This window comes from Balaenoptera borealis, assembly GCF_965194805.1.
Source record: "Balaenoptera borealis genome assembly, chromosome: 8".
NCBI classification, from domain to species: domain Eukaryota; kingdom Metazoa; phylum Chordata; class Mammalia; order Artiodactyla; family Balaenopteridae; genus Balaenoptera; species Balaenoptera borealis.
In genome coordinates, this window is record NC_138865.1 from 109,785,670 (window position 1) to 109,811,540 (window position 25,871).

Below are 25,871 nucleotides of genomic sequence, written 5' to 3' on the forward strand. Positions count from 1 at the left end.
GAATCTTCATCTCATTGTAGTAGTTCTTTGTTTCCAGAAAATAGGTAATTTGGGGGAAGTTAGGCTGCCCTAACTCACCCACAAAATGCAGCCCTCTTCCCTGCTCCCCATATTTGCCCTCCAGTTAACTGGCTGCACCTTCTAGAAGACCAGAGTCAGGAGCCTTGGCGGTGGGGGGGCGCCTGTCCTCGAGAAGAGGCCCCTCTGAAGAGCTCTGAGGAGCCGGCCTGTCACTTGGAGAGGTGATGGGAGGCAGATGAGTGTCAAAAATAAGACAGAGAAGTGGGTTTCAACTTGACTTATATTAAGAATGTCACTTTAGAGCACAAATGAGAGATAAGAGAAATGCTCTTTTATGTGGGAGTTTATTTTTGTCACTTTGTCAGAGAGAAATTGCAGCCCTGAGGGCACTGGAGCTGCACAGAATTACCCAAAACATTAACATGCAAATTGCCTTCTTTAGAGAAGGTAATTTTATTAGTGCACGAAAATATTTCTGTCACTGTACTCACGCTTGGGAACGGTGCCGTTTGGGGGCCTGTTGGGGCCACTGCAAATGGAGAATTAGGGAGAGTCCTGAACTTGGTTAGGATTCTATTACCTCCTCTTCTTGAGACCACGCCTAGGACACGCTGCAGTGTTGCAGCTGGTTACCGCGGGTGTACCTAGTGTAGATGGCAAGTGACTTGTTCAAGATCATACAGCATCCATGGCAGGAGAAGAGGTAGAGCTGAGGTCGTGCGCCCTGTGTTTTAGGTAACCAGGCGGTCAACAGGGGATCATTAGGGGTCTTGGAAGTAGCCACTCCGAGAATAAGAAGCGGTGACATTCCATCCAAGCACTCATTCATTCATTCACTCACTCACTCATTCGTTCACCAAGGTTTCACTGTGCTAGGCCCTGGGCCCCAGATATGAATCAGGCACGGGCATCAGTATCCACGGGGGCAGGTGGGAAGGGGACACAGACAGACACAAACACTTATAATCCAGTAAGCTAAGACCTGCTGGGGGGGTGTGCCTAGAACCAACAACACAGAAGACAGTGTGACTGGCAGGGCGAGGGGCCTGGAAGCTTCACGAAGGAGGGTCTTGCATGTGGGCATTGCCCAGGCAGTCAGGCAGGGAGGTAAGCACGAGCAGAGGCACGGAAGGAAGCACGTTGGTCTGGTCCATACGGAGTAGCGTGTGTAGCTGCCGCACAGGGTGTGTGGGAGGAGAGCGGGTCTGGCACGGGGGGCCGGGGTTGCAGAGGATGGAGAGGAGGTTGGCCGGGCCCATTTCACAGGCTAAAGAGCTCAGATTTTATCCTGCCGGTGGCAAGCATCCCTGCCAGGCCTGTTCAGAACAGAACCACGTTCCCTTGAGACTTCAGGAGGGAGGGGGTTCCCCAGGCCCTGGAGAGCCAAAATGACAGAAGGTTGCATGAGGCTGAGCTTATATAAGGCTTGCTCCTCCCTCCAGACGTGATCAGCGGAGAAGTGTGGGCAGAGACAACCACCTGCTACCAAGAAGAAAGCACCTCAGTCATGTAAGGTCTCACCGAACACTTTGGGAGCGCACCTTTCCCAGGAGGCTGCTATCCCTCACCCTGAGTTGATTGGCAGCTACATCATGTGACCGTGGTGGGGCTCGGGTAAGTGCTTCCACCGCCCCAGGAGCTGTCTTTTAAGAAAGCTGAAGGGAAAATGTGGCCATTTCAAGCACACAGAGAGCTATTGTGGAGATTCTGAGCCGGCACACTCCACCTCAGGGTTTCTCAACCTTGACGCTTTTCAGATTTGGGGCCAGAAAATTCTATGTTGGTGGAGGGGGGAGTGTCCTATGCATTACAGGATGTTTGAAGCATCCCTGACCTCTACCCACTAGATGCCAATAGCAACATCCCTCTTTCCTTGCCCAGTTGTGACAACAAAAAATATCTCCAGGCATGCCCAAATGCCCCCGGGGGGAAAGCGGGGGGATCACCTCCGGTTGAGAACCACTGGTCTATCCAGACCTCAGGGAAGACTGATGGAGGTCAAGGAGGCCTGACCACTAGAAGTCTCCTAAGTCTGGCGGTGAGATGCAGAGCATCCCCAAGGGCACGGTATCTGCCTTCTCCCCTCTCCCATGGGGCAAAGGATGGAGCAGAGTGCAGGTTTTATCATGTGACTGTGCACTGACTATTTCAAAAAGAAATGTGTCTAAATTACTCCTAGAAAGACCTAAGAAAGGGGGCAAAGTGAGGAGGTAGAAAGCCAATGGACAGCAGCTAGTTCAGGGTCTCAGTGTTCCTCATCTGTAAAGCAAGGGGGTTGAACAGATGATCTCTAAGGCCTCTCTAGTTTTAAAGGCTATGACTCCACACCAGTGAGATGAGCACACTTTAAAGGATGCTACCAGTGAATACTGAAGTTGGCCCCAAGTGAGAGGTGATAGACTCTGGGCTGGATAAGGTTTCGTCTTGGGTTACTTTTCTTGCTTAGAGACAGAGAACTGATTAAGTGGCTCATGAGGTTCTCACTTCACTCTCAGGTTAAATGATTAAGCCCAGATTTCACCAGGAATTCCATGGAAAATCTCTGAAAGGGCCTGTATGGTAAACACTTCTGGAATGCTTGTGATTGGTACAGTTTCTCAAAGACCATTGGAGTCTGAAGACAGAATTTTGGCTCTACCACCCATCAGCTGGGTGACCCTGGGCACACTACTTAACTTCTCTGAGCTTCATCTCTCTTCTCTGTAACCAGGTTGGTGTGAAAAGTGCAAATGCGTAAAGAGGACTTCCAGTTTCAGCTCTGACACATAAAGAGCTTTTAAGTCATCACTCCCATCCTCACAAAAAGAAAAAAAGATGAGCAAACTGGAAATCGATGGTTTTTCTTACATCCGTCAGAGAAATAAGGTCACAGGGCAAACTGTCACCCTAAAAACTGGACAGACAAGTGAATACGGAGAATCACAGCTGAGATCAGCTAACTGGGAGCAGAAGTTGCTAGAGCCAGTAACTGGTAGAAACACTTAACTGGTGATTCAAGAATTGCTGGAGGCTGACTATGGACTAGATTGAGAGTTAGAAATTCCTGGGGGCTCAGTTTTAGGGGGTCCCCCACACTTTACCTCCAGAATCCAACCAGGTTCTCAAGGTGATTATAGGAGAAAAAATCCCTCTTGCTTCAGGCAGGGATGAGGGGAAGGTAATCATTTTGAAATATGCCCAGAGTGTTCTCCATAACAAAGGCCTGCCCTCAAGGGGAACTGCTTTACCAGAGGCTTATCTGAGCTGAGGGAAGGGCAATTAGACAACTCTAGCCTCTCTCTTCCTGGAAAGACAACTGCAGGCTCTCTCTTTCTTCTTTCTCACATAAGGACAGAAAAAAAAAGGCTAAGAAACACTTCTGAACATCTCAGTCCAAGTACTCAAGCCCACTAAGAAACTGAGATTTAACCATAAGATTATCAAATGCTTTCTCTCCCCAGCAAATTACCACCACATCAACAGGGCTCCAATATTACAACAGTGGATACAACCGAGAGCTGCAAAACAATTTAAGAAGGATTGTTTAAGGAAACCCAAAGACAATTGGGGGTTGAAAATAAAACCAAGGAAGCTGAAGCCTCTGGTACCTACAGCTGCAGCAAACATTAAATACAGCCCAGCTCCCAGCCAGGTTAACATAAAACCTCACACTTAAAGCCTGATTGCCTCAGTTCTTAGTACCTGATATATCATGTCCAGCTTTCAACCCAAAATTACAAGACCTGCTAAAAGATGAGAAAAAACCATTGTCTGAAGAGACAAAGTAAGCATCAAAATCAGACTCAGATATGAAACAGATGTTGGAATTATCTGACAGAGAATTAAAAATAATGATGATTAATATATTAAGGGCTCTGATGGAAAAAGTAGGCAACATTCAAGAACAGATGGGCCATGTAAGGAGAGAGATGGATACTCTAAGAAAGAATCAAAAGGAAAGGCTAGAAATTAAAAACACCATAACAGAAATGAAGAAAGCTCTCAATGGGCTCAGAAATAGACTAGACATAGCTAAGGAAAGAATCAGTGAGCCTGAAGATATGTCAATAGGAATGTCACAAACTTGAAACTGAGCAGGACCCTGTGGGGCCCCTGGGCATGGAAGCATTTCTGTCCCCTGTTTCTTGTTTGTAGGGAATAGACTCCATGACCTTCCCTGAGTTCCAAAGGGCAGATTCAAACAGTTGTTAATCAGGGAAGGGAGGGGATGCAGAGACAAGGGAGGAGCAGCCAAGAAACAATAGTGCAGCCTTGGGGCAGGGTCCTCATTCTGCCTCAAGGGATACACACAACAATATATTTAAGCTCTTCTGCAGAACTAAAACCCCCACCAAATGGAAGATGCTAACTACTTGATGGAGCTTTCTTCAGAGAAGATCAGGGACCACCTGAGGCCAGATTAAAGGAATACAGGCCCTGCACACACACAGATCCTTATCAGCAACGCTGCCCTTGAACTATTGCTATAAAACTCCTCACCAAATTCCCCCATGTTGGGACACACAGTTTTTCAGGGCGAAAGCCCACTGTATCTCCCTTTGCCTGGCAAAACAATAAAGCTATTCTTTTCTACTTCATCCAAAACTCTGTCTCCAAGATTTGGTTCAGCACCAGTGCACAGAGGTCGAGCTTTCAGCACCAAACTGAAATGAGAAGAGAAAAATGAATGAAAAAAAAAAAAACCCAAACCTGAGGGACTTCTCTGGTGATGCAGTGGTTAAGAATCTGCCTGCCAATGCAGGGCACACGGGTTCAAGCCCTGGTCTGGGAAGATCCCACATGCCGTGGAGCAACAAAGCCCGTGCACCACAACTCCTGAGCCTGTGCTCTAAAGCCCGCGAGCCACAACTAGAGCCCGTGTGCCACAACTACTGAAGCCCGTGCGCCTAGAGCCCATGCTCTGCAGCAAGAGAAGCCACCGCAATGAGAAGCCCACACACTGCAATGAAGAGTAGTCCCTGCCCACCGCAACTAGAGAAAGCCCGCGCACAGCAACGAGGACCCCATGCAGCCAAAAATAAATAAATAAATAAACAAATAAATAAAATAAAATAAAAAAACAAAAAAACCCTGAATGTCCAGGAACAGTGTCTTTGGACAACCTAGAAGAAATGGATAAATTCATAGAAACAAACAACCTACCAAGACTTAGTCAAGATGAAATAGATAATCTGAACAGACCAATTACTAGTAGGGAGATTGAATCAGTAATCAAAAACCTTCCAACAAACAAAAGTCCAGGACCAGATGGCTTCACAGGCAAATTCTATCAAACATTTAGGGAGAGCTAACACCTTCTCAAACTCTTCCAAAAAATAGGAGATGAGGGAACTCTTCCAAACTCATTTTATGAGGCCAGCGTTATCCTGATACCAAAATCTGACAAGGATGCCACAAGAAAAAAAAAGTATAGGTCAATACCCCTGATGAACATAGATGCAAAAATCCTCAACAAAATATTAGCAAACTGAATTCAACAATACATTAAAAGGATCATACACTATGATCAAGTGAGATTTATTCCAGGAATACAAAGGATGGTTCACCATCTGCAAATCAGTCAATGTTGTATACCACATTAATAAAATGAAGGATAAAAATCATATGATTATCTCAATAGATGCAGAAAAAGCATTTGACAAAGTGCAACATCCATTTATGATAAAAGAAACTCTCAACAAATCAGGTATAGAGAGAAGATACCTCAACAGAATAAAGGTCATATATGACAAGCCCTCAGCTAATATCATACTCAATGGTGAGAAGCTGAAAGCTTTTCCTCTAAGGCCAGGAGCAAGACAAAGATGTCCACTCTTACCAATTTAATTCAACATAGTATTGGAAGTCCTATCCAGAGCAATTAGGCAAGAAAAAGAAATAAAAGGAATCAAAATTGGAAAGAAAAAAGTAAAATTGTCACTATTTGCAGATGACATGATATTATATATGAAAAACCCTAAAGACTCCATCAAAAAACTGCTAGAACTAATAAACGAATTCAGTTAAGTTACAGGATACAAAATCAGTACACAACAATCTGTTGCTTTCTATACACTAATAACAAACTATCAGAAAGAGAAATTAAGAAAACAATCCCATTTACAATTGCATCAAAAAGAATAAAATACTCAGGAATAAATTTAACCAAGGAGTTGAAAGATCTGTATATTAAAAACTGTAAGGTATCAATGAAAGAAACTGAAGACAAATGAATGCAAAAATATTCTGTACTCATGGATTGGAATAATTAATATTGTTAAAATGTCCTTACTACCCAAAGCAATATACAGATTCAATGCAATCTGTATCAAACTCCCAATGACATTTTCCACAGAAATAGAACAAACAATCCTAAAATTTGTATGGAACCAAAAAAGACTCTAAATAGCCAAAGCAATCTTGAGAAAGAAGAACAAAGCTGTGGGCATCACACTTCCTGATTTCAAACTATATTACAAAGTTATAGTAGTGAAAACTGTATGGTGTTGGGATAAAAACAGACACATAGATCAATGGAACAGAAGAGAGAGTCCAGAAATAAACCCATGTATATATGGTCAATTAATTTACAACAAAAGAGTAGAGAGTATACAATGGGGAAAGGATAGTTTCTTCAAGAAATGGTGTTGGGAAAATTGGCCAGCCACATGCAAAAGAATGAAACTGGACCACCATCTAACACCATACACAAAAATTAACTCAAAATGAATTAAAGACTCGAAACTAAGACCTGAAACCATTAAACTCCTAGAAGAAAACATAGGCGGTAAGCTCCTTGATATAGGTCTTGGCTATCGCTTTTTAATCTGACACCAAAAGCAGAAATGAACATCAAATTAAAAAGTTTCCTTTGCACAGCAAAGGAAACCACCAAAAAAATGAAAAGGCAACCTACTGAATGGGAGAAAATAACTGCAAATTTTATATCTGGTAAGGGGTTAATATTCAAAACATATAAAGAACTCATACAACTCAATGGCAAAAAATTCCAAACAATCTGATTTAAAAATGGGCAGAAGATCTGAATAGACATTTGTCCAAAGAAGCCAACAGGTATCTGAAAAGATGTGCAATGTCATTAATCATCAGGGAAATGCAAATCAAAACCACAGTGAGACAGCACCTCATGCCTATTAGAATGTTTATTATCAAATAGATAAGAAATAATGAGTGTTGGCAAGAATATGGAGAAAAGGGAATCCTTGTGCCCTGTTGGTGGGAATGTAAAATGGTGCAGCCATTGTGGAAAACAGTATGGAGGCTCCATAAAAGATTAAAAATAGAACTATAATATGATCCAGCAATTCCACTTCTGGGTATTTATCTGAAGAAAATGAAAACATTAACTCGAAAAGATATATGCACTCCCATGTTCATTACAGCATTATTTACAATAGCTGAGATATGGACACAACCTAAGTGTCCACTAATGGATGACTGGATAAAGACATTGTAATATGACTATTATTCAGCAATAAAAGTGAATGAAATCGTACCATTTGCAACAACATGGATGGAGCTCAAGGGCATTATGCTAAGTGAAATAAGACAGAACAGAGAAAGACAAATACTGTGCATCTCTCTTATATATGGAATCTAAAACAAAAACAAAAAACAAATTAAAAAACCCAACCCAAGTTCATAGATAACAGAGAACAAATTGGTGGTGGCCAAAGGTGGGGGGTTGGTGGGGGAGAAATGGGTTAACTGTTTTTGTTTTTTAGTATAAATAAATTGAATTTTTTAAAACATCTTTATTGGAGTATAATTGCTTTACAATGGTGTGTTAGTTTCTGTTTTATAACAAAGTGAATCAGTTATACATATACATATGTCCCCATATCTCTTCCCTCTTGCATCTCCCTCCCTCCCACCCTCCCTATCCCACCCCTCTAGGTGGTCACAAAGCACAGAGCTGATCTCCCTGTGCTATGCGGTTGCTTCCCACTAGCTATCTATTTTACGTTTGGTAGTGTATATATGTCCATGCCACTCTCCTCTCTCACTTTGTCACATCTTACCCCTCCCCCTCCCCATATCCTCAAGTCCATTCTCTAGTAGGTCTGTGTCTTTATTCCCGTCTTGCCACTAGGTTCTTCATGACCTTTTTTTTTTTCCCTTAGATTCCATATATATGTGTTAGCATACTGTATTTGTTTTTCTCTTTCTGACTTACTTCACTCTGTATGACAGACTCTAACTCCATTCACCTCACTATAATCAACTGAACTTTTTAAAAAAGAATAAAGTAAAGGAGAATGTCTTGGAACAGTGGGACAATATAAAAGGCTTGAAATACAATGGGAATACCAGAAGGAGAAAAAAGAAAGGAACAGAAGAGATATTTGAAGTAATAATGGCTGAGAATTTTCCAAAATTAATGAGACATCCAAACCACAGATCCAAGAAGCTCAGAGAATGACAAGCAGGAGAAATACCAAAAAATTAACACCTATACATATCATATCCAAACTGTAGAAAACCAGAGACAGAGAAAACCTTGACAGATGCCAGAGGGGAAAAACACCTTACCTATAGAGGAATAAGAAAAAAAATTACATCAGCATCTCATCAGAAACCATGCAAGAAGAGAGAGGAGTGAAATATCTTAAACGTTGAAAGAAAAATCCCATAAACCTAGAATTCTGTATCCAGAGAAATTATCCTTCAAAGGTGAAGGAGAAATACTTTCTCAAACAAAAACTGAAGGAATTTGTTGCCCATAGACTTGCCTTGCAAGCAATGTTCAAAGAAGCTCTTCAGAGAGAAAGAAAATGATCTAGGTCAGAAACTCAGATCTACATAAAGAAAAGAAGAGCATCAGAAAAGGAATAAACGAAGGTAAAATAAATCTTTTTTATTTTTCTTATTCTTAACTGATCTAACAGATAACTGTTTGTTCAAAGTAATAATAGCAACAATGTGTTGGGTGATTATAGCTTAGGAATAAGTGAAATGAGTCACAGCAAAGTTATTAGGGAAGGGGGGAGGAATTGGGAGTACTCTTTTACAAGGAACTTGCACTCCCTGGGAAGTGGTATAGCACTATTTGAAAATGGGCTTATTAGCTGAAAAAGTACACTGCAAACTCTAGGACAACCACTAATTTTTAAAGAAGAAGTATAACTGATATATTAAGAGAGAAAATGAAATCATATAAAATGCTTAATTAAAACCAGAGAAGGCAGAAAAAGAGGGGAAGATAAAAAAGAAACAAAGAACAAGGGAAATAAATGGAAAGCAGTTACTAACATGGTAAATAGTAATCCAGCTATAGCAATAATCACTTTAAATGTGAATGGTTTAAATATATTAATTAAAAGAAAGAGATTGTTAGAGTGGATTTAAAAAAGCAAAATCCAACTATATATTGTTTACAAGAAACCCTCTTTAAACATAAAGATATAGATAAAAAGTAAAGGGATGGAGAAAGATATATCATGCTAACACTAACTAAAAAACAAAAAGCTGGAGTAGCTATATTAATTTCAGACAATGCAGACTGCAGAACAAAGAAAACTATCAGGGATAAAGGTGGGCATTATTTAATGATAAAGGGGTCAATTCTCCAAGAAGACAACAATCCTTATCATGTATGTAGCTAAAAACAGAGTGTCAAAATATGTGAGGTAAAACAGATAGAACTGCAAGAGGAAATAGACAAATCCACTATTATAGTTGGAGATTTCAACACCCCTCTATCAGTAATTGACAGATCCAGCAGGCAGAAAATTGGTAAGGATATAGTTGAACTGAACAGCACCATCAATCAACTGGATCTAATTGACATGTATAAAATACCTTATTCAACAAGAGCAGAATACACATTATTTTCAGTTCACACAGAACATTTACCAAGATAGACTATATTCTCAGCCATAAAACATAACCTAACAAATTTAAAAGAATAGAAATCATACAAAGTATGCTCTCATACCACAATGAAATTAAACTAAAGATCAATAACAGAAAGACAGCTGAAAATTCTCCACATATTTGGAGATTAAATAGCACATGTCTAAACAATACATGGGTCAAAAAATAAGTCTCAAGAGAAATTTAAAAATATTTTTAACTAAGTGAAAATAAAAATAGAACTTAATGAATTTTGTGGGATGCAGTGAAAGTAGTACTTAGAGGGACATTTAGAGCCTTGAATGCATATATTAAACAAAATGAAAGATCTTAAATCAATTATCTAAACTCCCATCTTAGGAAACTAGAAAAAGAAGAGCAAATTAAATCCAAAGTAAGCAGAAGAAAAGAAATAACAAAAACTAGAGCACAAATCAATGAAATTAAAAACAGGAAAGCAATAAAGAAAATCAATTAAGCCAAAAGCTGGTTCTATAAAAAGATCAATGAAACTGATAAACCTCTAGCCAGGCTAAGCAAGAAAAAAAGAGAGATTACTAGACTACTATTCAGTAATTAAAATGACTAATATCAGAAATGAAAGAGGGTTATCACTACTGATCCCACAGACATTAAAAGGATAATAAAGGAATATTATGAATAACTCTGTGTCCACAAATTTGATAACGTAGATGAAATGGACCAATTTCTCTCTTTTTAAAATTAATTAATTAATTTATTTTTGGCTGTGTTGGGTCTTCATTGCTGCGCGTGGGCTTTCTCTAAGTTGCGGCAAGTGGGGGCTGCTCTTTGTTGTGGTGCGCGGGCTTCTCATTGCGGTGGCTTCTCTCGTTGTGGAGCATGGGCTCTAGGCATGTGGGCTCAGTAGTTGTGGCTCGCGGGCTCTAGAGCACAGGCTCAGTAGTTGTGGCACACGGGCTTAGTTACTCCGCAGCATGTGGGATCTTCCCAGACCAGGGCTCGAACCCATGTCCCCTGCATTGGCAGGTGGATTCTTAACCACTGTGCCACCAGGGAAGTCCTGGACCAATTTCTTGAAAGACACAATTCAACAAAACTCACACAAAGAGAAATAGCTAAACTGAATAGGCTTATATCTATTAAAGAAATTAAATCAAAAATTAATAACCTTCTAAAACAGAAAGCACTAGGCCCTGATGGTTTCACTGATAAATTCTACTAAACATTTAAGAAAGAAATGATACCAATTCTCTACAATCTCTTACAGAATATAGAAGCAGAGGGAATATGTTCTAACTCATTTTATGAGGTCAACATTACCCCAATACTAGATAATGGCATTACTAGAAAGGTAAAACTATGGATCAATATCTCTCATAAACATAGATGCAAAAATCCTCAACAAAATATTAGCAAGTAGAATCCAATAATGTATAAGAAGAATTATACACCACAACCAATGAGATTTATTCCAGATATGCAAGGCTGCCTCAACATTCAAAAATCAATGAATGTAATCTATCACATCAACAGGCTAAAGAAGAAAAATCATATGATCATGTCAATAGGTGCAGGAAAGGCATTTGACAAAATCCAACACTCATTCATGATAAAAAAGAAAAAAGAAAAAAGAAAAAAAAAAACCCTGAAACTCTATGCAAGCTAGGAACAGGGGGGAACTTTGTCCATTTTTTTTTTTTTTAATTTTTATTTATTTATTTTTTTAATTTATGGCTGTGTTGGGTCTTCGTTTCTCTGCGAGGGCTTTCTCTAGTTGTGGCAAGCGGGGGCCACTCTTCATCGCGGTGCGCGGGCCTCTCACTATCGCGACCTCTCTTGTTGCGGAGCACAGGCTCCAGACGCGCAGGCTCAGTAATTGTGGCTCACGGGCCCAGTTGTTCCGCGGCATGTGGGATCTTCCCAGACCAGGGCTTGAACCCATGTCCCCTGCATTGGCAGGCAGACTCTCAACCACTGTGCCACCAAGGAAGCCCCCAAACTTTGTCCATTTGATGAAGAAAAACCTACAAAAACCTATAGCTACAAAAACCCTACAGCTAACTTCATATTTAATGCTGAGAAAATAGTGCTTTCCACCTAATACTGGGAACAGGACAAGGATGTCCCCTCTCACCACTCCTGTTCAACATTGCACTGGGAGTCTTAGTTAATTCAATAAGACAAGACAAAACAAGACAAGAAGAGAAAAGAAAAGGTATACCAAAAGATTGGAAAGGTAGAAATAAAACTGCCTTTATTCTCAAATGACACGGCTGTCAATGTAGAAAATCCCAATAAATTGACAAACTTCTAGAACTAAGTGATTATAGTGACATTGTAGGGTACAAGGTTATTCTATAATAGTCAACTGATTTCCTATATTCCAGCAACAAACACTTGGAATTTTAAATTAAAAACACAACATCATTTATATTAGCACCCAAGTAAAGTAAAATAAAATAAAATACTTAGGTATAAATCTAACAGAACATATGGAAGATACATATGAAGAAAACTAAGAAATCTGAATGACAGAAATAAAAGATCTAAATAAATGGAGAGATATTTCATGTTCATGGACAGGAACCCTCAATATTGTTAAGATGGTAGTTCTTCCCAACTGTATAGATTCAACACAATCCAAATTAAAATCCCAGCAAGTTATTTGGTGAATATTGATTCTAAAATCGATTGACTGATTCCAGCTGATTCTAAAATTTATATGGGAAAGGCAAAAGACCAGAATAGCCAACACAATCCTAAAGAAGAAGAACATAGAGGACTGACACTACCCAACTTCAAAACTTACTATAGTTACAGTAATCAAAACAACACGGTATTAGTAAAAGAACAGACAACTAGATCAATGGAACAGAATACAGAGCCCAGAAACAGACTCACACAAATATAATCAACTGATCTTTGACTAAGGAACAAAGGAAATTCAATGGAGAAAGGACAGTCTTTTCAACAAATGGTGTTGGAACAAGTGGACATCCATATTTAAAAGGAAAAAAAAAAAGAATCTAGACACAGACCTTGCACCTTTCACAAAAATTAACCCAAAATGGATCATAGACATAAATGTAAAATGCAAAACTATACAAGTTTTAGAAGATAACAGGAGAAAATCTAGGGGACCTTGGATTTGGCTATGAAGTTTCAGACACAACACCAAAAGCAAAATCCATGAAAGAAAAAATTGATGTTAGACCTTATTAAAATTAAAAATTTCTGCTCTGTACAGACACTGTTAAGAGAATGAAAAGATAAGCCACATAAACTGGGAGAGAATATTTGCAAAAGACATATTTGATAAAAGACTTGTATCCAAAATATACAAAGAACTCTTAAAACTCAACAGTAAGAAAAAAAAGTGGGCAAAGATCTCATCAAAGAAGATATACAAATGGCAAATAAGCATATGAAAAGATGATTGACATCATATGTCTTTAGGAAACTGCAAATTAAAACAATGTGGTATACCACTACACACCTATTACAATGGCTAAATTTAAAAAACTGACAATACTAAGTGCTATCAAGGATGTGGAGCAACAGGAACTCTCATTCATTGCTGGTGGGAGTGTGAAATGGTACAGCCATTTTGAAAGACAGTTTGGCAGTTTCTTAAAAAGCTAAATGTAGTCTTACCATATGATCCAGCAATCACATTCCTAGGTATTTGCCCATTTTGAAAACGTATGTCCACAAAAAAAAAAACTGCACACAAATGTTTATAGCAGCTTTATTCATAATTGTCAAAAATTGTATGCAACAAAGATGTCCTTAAATAGGTGAATGGATTAACAAACTGTGGCATATCCATTCAATGGACTTTTACTCACAGATAAAAAGAAATGAGCTATCAAGCCACAAAAAGACATGGAGGACCTTTAAATGCACATTGCTAAGTGAAAGAAGCCAGTACTGAAAAGGCTACATACTGTACGATTCCAACTATATGACCTTCAGAAAAAGGCAAAACTATGAAGACAGTAAAAAGATCAGTGGATGCCAGGGATTCAGGGTGGGGGGAGGATGAATAAGTGGGACACCGGGGATTTTCAGGGCAGTGAAAACATTCTGTATGGTACTGTACTGGATACATTACATTATGCAGTTGTCAAAACACATAGGACATACAACACAGAGTGAACTTTGAACTATGGACTTTAATTAATAATAATATATTAATATTTGTTTATTAACTAACAAATGTATACTAATGCAAGATACTATAGAGGAAAGAGTATGTGTTTGGGGAGTATATGGGAATTCTCTGTACTATCTGCTCAATTTTTCTGTAAATCTAAAACTGTTTCAAAGGGGTTTCCCTGGTGGCTCAGTGGTTAAGAATCTGCCTGCCAATGCAGGGGACATGGGTTCGAACCCTGATCCGGGAAGATCCCACATGCCGCAGAAGAAGTAAGCCCGTGAGCCACAACTACTGAGCCTGCGCTCTAGAGTCCGTGAGCCACAACTACTGAGCCCATGCACCACAACTACTGAAGCCCGCGCACCTAGAGCCTGTGCTCTGCAACAAGAGAAGGCCCCGCTCACCACAACTAGAGAAAGCCCGTGCGCAGCAATGAAGACCCAACACAGCCCGAAATAAATAAATAAATAAATTTATTAAACAAAAAAACTTTTCCAAAAAAATTGTCTATTAATTTTTAAAAATCCATAAATGTAGCTCATATTTGTGTCAATCACCAGCAGTCACATTAAGGGGCACCATGTTGGAGAAGATTTAGTTAGAAGACGTGGGTCCTTGTCCAAGCACTGCTGTTTACTAGCGAGGTGCCTTTGGAGGTGGCCCCAACCGGTCTAATTCTCATTTCCTCAACTCTAAATAGCGGTGCTGTGAGGAGTGTCAAGTGCAGAGCTTTGTAGCAGTAAAGCCTGTGTGACCCTGTATCCTGACTCCTTGGTAGTAGAGGAGCAGATGGGGGGAGGGGTTGCGGAGGATGCGTCTGTCATTGGTCACGTCTCCCTGACGGTCTTACCAAACACAGCTCCGCCCACCTTACGGATGCCTCAGCCTGGGGATGTTTGGGGATTGGCAGTAGTCCTTCCGTCTTTACTCATCTGTGTTGTCACTTCCTGAGGCTGCACAAGATGGAGGCTCAGGACCCCTCTTTACCACTCTGAGCCTCGGTTTCCTCCTCCCTGAGTGGGGTCGTGGGAACAAGACCACGCTCAGGGGGAGTGTGAGCTTTCAGTGCACAAGTGGATTGGAAGACTCTTGTAATCTGAAAGCACGCACACATGTCAAGAACGACAATGGTGGTTAAAACAAATTAAAAGAAGAGCCAGGGGTACACTTACTAACTAAAGCCTTACAACAACCCAAGGAGGACGTCACTGGCCCGTTTTAAAGGAAACTGTGGCTCTTGGAGCTGAAGTGCCCCCACACCCCCACCCTGGGCTCCAAGATGGGAGGTGCAAGGAACCAAACTCAGCCTGGCTGACTCGCTGGTTCATGGCTCATGCTTTTCCCACAACCTCCATCCTGCTGCCGCTGTTCCTGCAAGATCTGGGATGAAGAAAAGGAAAGAGCTGCATAAAAAAATTCATCCCACTTTTTTCCTTTTGTCTCTTTTTTTGGGGGTAGGACCAGACAATGGCGGAGATCCTGTTCCCATGCCCTGGAGGTGATGGACAGGAAGATGGAGATCAGGTGCTCCGATGAAGGGGCTGTGGCGGTGATCACGCGTCTCCAGGCGACCCTCGCCGAGGGGACAGTCATTACAGAAGGTGCGGCTTGCAGGGCAGCAGCCCCAGATAAGCGTCTGTGCGGGGAGGGCGAGCTGGCATTTCTGTTGGCTCGCTTGCTTTTATTAAAAATAGTTCTGACACTGACTATTTTGTAAGCGTGTAGGGCACACATCCAGGGAGGCCCATCTGACTTTGAGATAATTTCAAGGCTGAAGATCATCGCTCGTGCCAGACACGGTGCGAGGCACCGCGTGAAACCCGCCTCCTGTACCGAGGAGGGAGGGGGCCATCCATGTATATGTATAAGTGAGGCTTCGCTAAACCTTCCAAGTAAAAATACTTTTAAATATTTCAGTACGTTGTTAACCACATACATTTCAGTTGGGGCTCATTTCAGCTGAGGAAAGTAGAGGAGGCAGATGATTTGCATAAGTCGACTGAGGAAATTTGGTGAGAGACAGTAACGAGACTCAGACACCCACAGATGTCAGCTGATCGTCAGGGTCCCGTCCCTCCTCCATCCCGCACACGTTTGCTGAGCACCTACTATGTGCCAGGCACAGAGCTGGGCTTCGTTAAGGCAGGAACAGCTTGGCGTCATGGAGGTGAGTCTAGCTCAAGGGGCAGATGCCACACACTCATTCCACGGTGTTTACTTCGCACTGTGATCGGTGTTGGCGAGGAGCGGGGCTGGAAGCTGCTGGAGCCCGTGGGAAGGGAGACCTGGCCCAGCCTGAGGGCGGCGCCTTGCGAGGAGGGCCTGGGCAGTGGTGTGTGAGGGGTGGGGGCTTCGGGCAGAGGCAAGTGGCCCCGATGGAGGTCCTCCGAAGTGGCCGGCCACCTTGGCTGGAACGAGTGAGCGTGGGGCTAGTGAGCGGAGGGGTCGCTGCACAGGGGGAAGGGTTCTCACTCGCTCGCCCTGGAGCTGTAGTCGTGCGACCAGCGACTGCAGGCGGCTGACGGTGGAGTCCGGGTTGAGAGGTGATACAGGAAGAGGGCTGGAGGCCGCCGCAGCCAGCCCAGGGCAGAAGCACCCACAGTGTGAGAGCAGACGTGCAGAGGAGAGGGGAAAGCTGGTCTTTGGAGACCGTGGCACACGTGGGGAGAAACTGGCCCTGACTCTCCAGGCCCGGCAGCCCTGAAGCTGGCAGTGTTGCATTTCTTGCCAAAGGTCCCCAGCTTCACAGTGTCCACCCCCCACCCCTACTTCCCTTGAGTTGGACACATGGGTTCCTCTTCCCAGCCAACCCTCCAACAGTGCCGTGTAGGACAAAGGGGCGGGGGCGCGAGGACGGGGCAGCCAGACCCTGGTCTGTTGATAGCAGCCATCCGGGCCAAAGGCCGGTGAGGGCCGTCTTGGAGGGAAAGGAGGGGAGGCCCTGGCACTCTGTCGGCTCCGAGGGAAGGCCTGCTGCCACCACATGCCATCCCTCCCACAGGCGGCGAGCGTCTCCAGGCAGGCGTTTCTTCCTGTCTGTTCCCAGCACCTGCAGAGCGCCTGGCACGAGTAGGTGCCCAGGAAGCATGTCCCGGGAGAGGGGTGCAGTCAGAGCCAGGTGATATCAATAGAAGCAGCCCCTGCTTACTGAGCATTTCCTAGTCAGACCCTGCTCTGAGCGCTTTCTGCTTTGTCCCTTTTCAGCCGTATCAATGTTCTTATGAAGTGGGCACCATTGTTATCTCCCCTTTTCAGAAGATGAATGTGAGGCTCAGAGGAAGTTACATAACCTGCGGAGACTACACAGCTTGCAATTTACCGGTCTCAGATTTGAAGCCAGGTTTGTCTGATCCCACAGCCCGTGGCTTTGGCTATACTGCCAGTCAAACCCAGGCAGCCCCACGAAGGCAGGCATGTAGCTCAGGAGTTCTTCAAGCAGTGGAAGAAATGTTTCTTATTTTGGTCAAAGAGTCTACAGCACATATGAGACATTAAACTATGCCACTCTGATTTTTCCTCTGCAAGCAAGGTGTGGGCCGAACACGCATACGTGGGTGTTACATGTGTGCTCACGTGGGTGGGAAAGACTCTCCAGTCCATTTTCTTTCTTGCTTTGCAATCATGTTTCCATTGCTTACTGGGAGGACCTCTAGTCTATATCTTAAAACAGCAAAAAATCTGGCTGCAAAGTGAACAAAGCTGTTCTGAAGCCCCTAGCTGTCAGTTGTGGGTTAGATGGACCAGACACCTAGATGCTGGGCTCAAGTGTTCCCTTTGCAATTGAAATGTTTGTCTCTCACAGATGATGCCAGTGATACTGCCTTTTATTGCCTAATCTTGATGCCATCCTAGTCTCTCGCCACAGAGAAGTGAATTCCACTCTGGGAAGAGTAGAGAACAAAGTCTCAATGATAAGGAGGTGTTCGTGAGTGCAATTTACATAACATAACTGCCTCTTCACCGACAAATGTGTTTCTTCGTTTGGTTCTGGGCAATGAGAGGGCTACTACACCCCAAGTTTGCGGATAACACCCTTTTTTAGATTTCTGTGCTCTGCTAGAAATTCTAGAATTGGAAATTGAAATCTTTTTTTTTTTTTTAAATGACAATTGACAATTACACTGGCCTGCTGCAGAGTGTGAGATTGCATATTACGAAATTCCACCAAGTCTTAAGTAGTCACTGGCATTTTAAGAGAGGAAGACAGTCTGTTTAGGGAGCGATGGGCATGGGATGCAGCTGAGGGCTCCTCAGGTGGAAAGAGGTGGGAAATGGGCTGGTTTTGGGGGAGAGCCACGTGTTAAACGCGTGTGATCGTCGAGTCCCAGCTTTTGCTTTGGGTCACGAGAGTGTGTGGATGCTTATCCCATTATTAAAAATAACTAATTCAAAAAGCTAACTAAGGGGCTTCCCTGGTGGCGCAGTGGTTGAGAATCTGCCTGCCGATGCAGGGGACACGGGTTCGAGCCCTGGTCTGGGGGGATCCCACATGCCGCGGAGCAACTGGGCCCGTGAGCCACAACTACTGAGCCTGCGCGTCTGGAGCCTGTGCTCCGCAACAAGAGAGACCGCGACAGTGAGAGGCCCGCGCGCCGCGATGAAGAGTGGCCCCCGCTTGCCGCAACTAGAGAAAGCCCTCGCACAGAAACGAAGACCCAACACAGCCATAAATAAATAAATAAATAAATAAATTAAAAAAAAAAAAAAAGCTAACTAAATAGAGCAGGCTATGCATGGACCAGGATGGAAGCGTCTCACGAACCAAGGATTATGATTAATCCAGTTCTGTGCACCTGAGGTCCAATTTAAAAAAGCAATCAATAACGAGCCTATTTAAAAGGATGGTCTGAGATTTAGATTTCATAATATGTATGCTTTTTTCTTACTGTTTTTTTTTTTCCCCCTCTAGTCTTTTTAAACACCACTTTTTCTTCTCCATTTCAATAGTAGGGTCTCCTCATGCAGGTCAAATAAAGGTTCATAAGGGCCTTGAGCATCGGGAATCTGGTTAAGCCCCTTGGTGGGTACCAAAGTCTCATTAGGGCAGAAGGAAGGTCTGGGCTGGCTTCCAGAAAGGAAAGGTGCATTAGCACTTGGACACACTGGGGTTTGGGTCGGGGTGATGGTCTTATTCAAATGGGCTGGCGTTTTACACTGGACAGTAGGAAAGCAGAGGGAGACCCCTATAGACCACCGCTAGTATAAGCCATGGTTCTCACACTCAGAAGGCCCTGCTTTGGGGATGGGGGACATTTTTTATATTGGCATTCGTCTGCTCATTGAACATTCACTGGGCACCAAGTGAGATGCTTTTGCGTGCTCTGGTCGATGTGCCAGGCCCTCGGGGATACAGAACGAGTAGCGAGCGCCTTTTCTGGGTCGCCCACCATGCTAAGTGCTTTGCTTGTGTTCTCTCCTCACCCGCACGGCTCCCTCCTTTGTTGCTTCCCCCATGGGAGCTCTGGCCACCCCCTGTTACAACTGTCAACTGTGCATCCTTTTCATTTGTGTGGCTGGAGACGGTGTAATGGAAGGGCCAAGGATGAGCTCTGAAGGCAGGCTGTTCTTGGTTCAGATCCCAGGCTCCCCACTGTAAGACTTGACACACTTGCTTAAATTCACCCCTTTGAGCCTCAGCTTTCTCATCTGTCAAATGGGAATAGCCAGCCTTATCTCACAGGGCTGCGTGAGAGTTAAATGAAGCAATTCATAACAAGCATCTTTGATTTCTGTCACATAGTAAATGTTCAGTACATAATCACTATTATTCTTTTTTCCTTGAGAATAGGGTCTGTAAAATAATTTCTCTTTATATTCCAGTAGGGCCCCATACCTGGTAACACATTCATTACCTGTCTGTTGAATGAATGAATGAGTGAATGAATGAGTGAGTGCGTGCCCTTTGAGACTGAGAGCGCATGTTCTGCCCCTCTTCTGACTTCTTTCTTGCCAGCCCCACAGCAGCTCTAGGGCAGGTAAAGCTGCCCCAGCTCACATGGACCCACACCTCCGGCCAGGCCTTTACTTCTTTTGACATCCAGTAGCTTCCTGAATGGTCCTGAGCACGCGGCTGGCTTCAGAAACTCCTTCTCCTTGAGAATCAGAGGTGCTCGAGCAGCCTTCTCAGGAGGCATCTGGGCCCCGGCCTGCACCAGCTAAGACAGCAGTGGCCCCTGAGCCCACGGGCACAGACAGCCTTCTCACTCCTGGCTTCAATGCCCAGCCCTCACTGCCTATACGACCCCCCACCCTGGACTCTATTATTTCCTTTCAGGAGTGATGGAAACAGGAGAACAGGAGTATAAGCTCCAAGGAGGAAGGGAGACAGGTGCGTGGACGAGGCACCAGCTCCCACTCCAGTTCTGCCTTCCTTGTGCTCTGTGAATTGACCTTTCACCTCCCTGCCTCGCGAGCCCCATCCCCTCCCCGTCACTCAGATGAACAAGCCCTGCTCGGTGTGGCCCTGGATTGGGGACAGCGTCCTGGGCCAGGAGGTAGGAGGCTTGAGTGCAAATCCAACTTCTGCTACTCACTGGCTATGGGATTTCAGACGAGTCACTTTTGCTCTTGGAAACCTCAGAATCCTGCTCTGTAAAATGGGATCTGATCCCCCACCTCGAAGGTCTGGTGTGAGAATTAGCAGTGATATTTGTACATCGGAGGTGATCTCAAAATTGCAGTTACTACTAAGGATTGTTATTCCACACATTCAGGGGCTGAGGCAGGGCGGAAAGGCCTGGAAGAGCCCAGCCCCAGATTTGCGCATCTGTATGTTCTAAAAATTAGCATTGTTCTCATCTCCTTAGCTTGGTCAGCAGACAGAGAGACGCTGCAGACCCCGGAAAGCCTCACCCGAGCGGGTACTGCGGGCAGCCCCTGTGGATTCCACTGCTGGGGAGCAATTTAAGAGGCAAACAAAACATGAAAAGCTACTCAGAATTAACAATGGGGCCAGATGGTAATGCTAGTTTGAAGCAATAAAACATGATAAATAGCTTCCTGCTGCTACTCCTGATCAATTTCAATATTTAATAATTCCACTGCCACCCCTGCCCCCTCATCTGGCCCCCTCCACAGGCTCCTGCAACGACGCCCCGCATTCGGCTCGCAGAGCAAACACGTCTTCACTTTCTGAAGGCGTCAGCAGAAAGCAGGCGGCTCAACTGTCACATGAGCGCCCTCCGTCCTGGAGATGATAATTCATCTGGCTACTTCTAAGACGTTCCATCTCCAGCCTCTCCTGGTTGCCAGGGAAGGATGGAAGGGAGCTCCGACGGCGGAGATGCGATAGGAGCTCCCGCCTTGTCGAATCAGTGAGTATTAGTATCCCCTGAGTTTTGCTTTTGAACTTAAGAAAGGGGAGCAGTAGGGAGCTGGGTGGTCATCTTACTCTGGGACCAGTAGCAGGAGGAAGCAGCCGGAAGGGGAGGGTGGCAGCTTGGTGTTAAAGCCTTACCCACCAGCCGTGCCTCTGAGCCTCAATTTCCTTCTCTGTATGAAAGAGATAATCGTGTCTACCTCTGGGAGGATTCTAGCCCGTGCTGCACGTGTCAAGTGCCGGGCAGTGCGCTCAGCATGTAGGAAACACCCAAGACTGGCAGCTGGAAGCCGCATTATCAAACGTGAAACCACTTAGCAAACGATGCCCGAGTCCCGGCACCTGCAGGAAGGGCTGCTGGTCCTTGTGGTCAGGGAGCTCTAGCCCAGGGCAGACCCGGGGCGCGGGGCAGGATCTGGCAGGGGGCATCCTGTTCAGGATTCTCCCCAAGGGGAGCCCACTGATAAGGTGAACTGTCCACGAGGGCCCCACAGGCTTTCAGACCCTCCGACACACGGCACCCCGGAGAGCTGGTGTTGCTGGCACCCTTTACGGGGGAGGAAGTGGACAGGACGAGGTGAAACGGCTTCTCGCGCTTACATCGTAGGAAGTGGCATCGTCAGCTCTAAGCTGGGTGTCCCAACCCCCCTGATTTCAGGTCCTCGCCACCCTATGGCAGGAGAAAACTGCTCCCTGAGGGCTTCCCTGGTGGCGCAGTGGTTGCGAATCTGCCTGCTAATGCAGGGGACACGGGTTCGAGCCCTGGTCTGGGAGGATCCCACATGCCGCGGAGCGACTGGGCCCGTGAGCCACAACTACTGAGCCTGCGCGTCTGGAGCCTGTGCTCCGCAACAAGAGAGGCCGCGATAGTGAGAGGCCCGCGCACCGCGATGAAGAGTGGCCCCCCACTTGCCGCAACTAGAGAAAGCCCTCGCACAGAAACGAAGACCCAACACAGCCAAAAATAAATAAATAAATAAATAAAGGAGGCGACTGTTGTAATGACTTAAAATTCTTAAAAAAAAAAAAACAAAACTGCTCCCTGAGGCGCCCCCTCTTTGTGTGTCCTTTTTGCAAGGAGGCAGCCGAGTGGAGGGTGGCCCCCTTGCCATCACCTGAGCTGCAGTTTACTCGGCTGTGAAATGCGAACGTTAATACCTACTGCACTGGTTCACAGCAGAGACGTTTAATGAGGGAATATGCATGAGAGCCCGCTGTAATTTTGTGATGAGCTGAACAAATGTCAGGTATGGTTATTATGGCTTTTTAGAAAAACCCCCTCTGGGAGGAAAAAGATCAGAAATTCATCCACCAAAGGTGGATTCTTCTTACCGAATCCTTCACCGGCCCCACGTGATCTAGGGGGTCAAGCTCAAGCTCTTTCGCATGGCGTTCAAGGCCTCGACAACTCCTGCAACCCCACCTCTGCCTCTTCTCCTTTCCCTCCTTGCTGCCGACCCTCCAGGCTACTTGGGGTGACCTGAGCCTTTCACGTGTGTCTCTGCCTAGACCAGGCAAACAGCCCTGAAGGAGGGGGTGTGTGCCACCCTGCCCCTCGGCTGATCCCACTCGGCTTCTGCAGGAAGTCTTCCTTGTGCCCCCCTCGCTCAGGAACTCCTCTGCTGAGCTTCCTGACAGCCTCTCTGTGCTTCCCTCCATCCTAGCACACATCGCACTAGCTACTGCTATGTTCTCATCTGCTTCCCAACTCTAGAGCCAGTTCCTCCTGGGCCTGAACCAAGTGCTGTTCTCTCCAGTCTATCCGGGGCCTGGCCCCGCTTATGCCCAGGAAATGTGTGGTGAGGGATGAACCAACCAACGAATAAGTGACCGTTTCCAACATAAATGGAATCAAAGCTTTAGGCAAAGGATTCCAGCAGTGGAATTAGGATTTGGGTGGGCACAGCCTTGGGAGCAGAAATCAGGACAGTGCTCCTGAATTCAAACTCAGCTCCATCCCTCCACTGATGTCTAGAGCTGATAGTGTAAGCAAGCCTTCCCAGGACAGACCCTACCTCTCCACCCCCTGTCCTCCACCTGCTTTTTGTTTGTAGAAAAACTTTAGCTTCCTAGGCCTTCCCCAAGTTCCAAAGAATAAATTTAATCAGAGAAGTGAGAAAATGCAGAAACAAAGGAAAACAGTCAAGCAAAACAAAATAATAATAGTTTAGTCATTAAACAAAGTCAAGGACCTTTACTTCCTCCTAAAGGGCTATAAATAACATTCTGAGCCACATCCTTTGAGCTGTTTTGCAGATACTGAAGCCCCCACCAGGTGGAAGAAGTTAACTGCATGCTGCCCACAAGCACATAGACCCCAGATGGGTTGGAACCAGAAGTTTGATGATGTTGACTCCCGATTACCTCACCACCAACCAGTCAGAAGAATGTCCACGAGCTGATCACACACCCCGCAACACCTCTCCCTCACCTTGCTTTTAAAAACCTTTCCCTGAAAGCCACTGGGGAGCTCGGACCTTTTGAGCTGCCTGGACTCCTTGCTTGTCCCTGCAATAAATGCTGCCCTTTCCTTCGCCACAACTCCGAGTCAGTAGATTGGCTTTACTGCACGCAGGCGAACAGGCCCAAGTTTGGTTTGGTAACAATAGGATGACCTTCGTCCTTCCCCCACCTTGACCCTTAACAAGAAGAAACAGATAATGTACCACCCATCCCTCTCTGTCCTCCCACAGGACATGGCAGAGGCCAGTCATCAGGTACCTGAATCCCGCTGGTCCATGGTCATGGAGTTCCATCTCCTCGTGATGTCAATGTAGAGGATGTCCACGGCGGCCATGGACAAGCTGCTGCTGCTGAGCTTGCAGTTCCTGCAGAAGACAGGAGAGGACACGTCACTGCCAGATCCGACCCGTCCTGTCCTCTCTGGCTTCTGTGCCTTTGCCCGGGCTGTGTTCCCCGCCTGGAAGGCCCTCCCTCCCCACAGCTGGAACTAGTGAAGGGTGAATGGCAGGGAACCATGGGAGAGGAGGCTGAAAATGTGAGTTGAGGTCAGATCCTGTGGGTTCCTGTAATGTGGTTCATTAGGGCTCTAAAGGGCTGGGAGGAGGAGGGACTTTAGGATGGCAAGTCTTGAGTTGAACCTGGCTCTACCACTTAGAAGCAGATGGCTCTGATTAAAATATTTCCCCTTCTTGAGCCTCAGTTTCCTGACCTATAAAACAGGCAGTCTTTATTACAGTCACTGTGGTCTGGAAAGGTGGGCAGGCACGCTGAAAAGAGCATGATTTGGGCCTCAGACAGACCAGGACTGAAATCCTGGCCCTGCTGCTTTTTCTAGCTGTATGGCTGTGGACCATTTACTTAAATCTTTCTTTGGTGCCTCTATTTGCTGGTCTCTTAAATGAAGATAATAACACCCACCCACACGGCTGTTGTGAAGAGGAGACGAGGTAGGGCATCCCAAGGCCCTGGCACCTGGTTGGGCCACGACAACTGTTGGTTCCCTTCCTGATCTCTCTCTACTTTGCCTCTTCCTCTCAGAGCTAGAACCATCTAGGCCCCTTCAGAGGCTGCCTGAGGCTGACCTTTCAGTGAAGGCCCTGTGCATTCTGCAGAAATGGGGCTTGCTAGTCAGAGTGTCTGAATAAAAGAACTTAGGCTCTGTGTTCAGAATGCAGGCAGCCCTCAGGTGGTCCAGAGGCACTTCCCCCCTGAACCAGATCGTGCCGGGGAGGCGAGTCCCAAGACAGGCTGGATTTGCCCTGGGAATCCCGAAAGCTAGACCTTGGGGCCAGCTGTCTGCTTGGCTGAACTACACTGCGTGCTGCTTTCAACTTTCCAAATGTGTCCACATCCGTCGCCCCAGCTATGATAAAGTGGTTCTTTGGTTTCCCATTTGTCATCATCCCTTGCGTGAACAGCTCCCTTGGGAACCCGAGAGGTCGGGGGTTGATTGGCAAGCAGGATTTGGGCATTCCAGAGGCCCCTCTCCAAACCCATGCACACCCCTGACATGTGCACACGTGTGCCCAGCACGGTGCCTGGACGAGGCTGGTGCTCCTTATATGACAGCATCCTCCCTCCCTCCCTCCCTCCCTTCCTCCCTCCCTTCTTTCCTTTCTTCCCTGCCTGTATTCCTCAGGCCATCAATTCACATCCTGCTTCCTCCTGGGCTCCGGCTCTGTATTTCAATCACAAGTCACAGTGGCAGACTTCAAAGCACATCAGCACACAGTTATTGCGACTCAGTAACAACATGTCAGTGGATGCAGAGCTTTTCATGTCACCTGTCACTGAGATGGCTATCTCTATTGGGTCCTGCTGGGGACCCGCTCCAGTCTCTCCCAAGGTATATTCTAACAACCTGCACTGTTCATTTCCAAAGCTTCATTAGGAGTGGCTACGGGTTTTCTCTAATTATCGTATCCATGTCCTCTGGACCACTTGCTCCCCACAGGACAGGAGCCCTGCCTAGCTTGCTCTGTGGGTTAATGGAGTATAAAAAGGGAAACCAAACTGACCACTGGTATAGTTATTTTTTTCCTGACAGGTAGAAATTAGAAGTGTCAAACCTTT

The 25,871-nt window shown here is 45.1% G+C and overlaps 1 protein-coding gene across 4 annotated transcripts in view; it reads right to left on the minus strand.

Annotated features, from left to right (window-relative positions):
- TTLL11 (tubulin tyrosine ligase like 11) overlaps nt 1-25,871 on the minus strand; it is a 257,240-nt gene that overhangs the window by 13,054 nt on the left and 218,315 nt on the right. For all 4 annotated transcript variants that reach the window (XM_082402239.1, XM_082402238.1, XM_082402241.1 and 1 more), the window contains one exon: nt 24,057-24,163. In XM_082402239.1, coding sequence (XP_082258365.1) covers nt 24,057-24,163 — 107 coding nt within the window. The remainder of the gene's footprint in view (nt 1-24,056; nt 24,164-25,871) is intronic.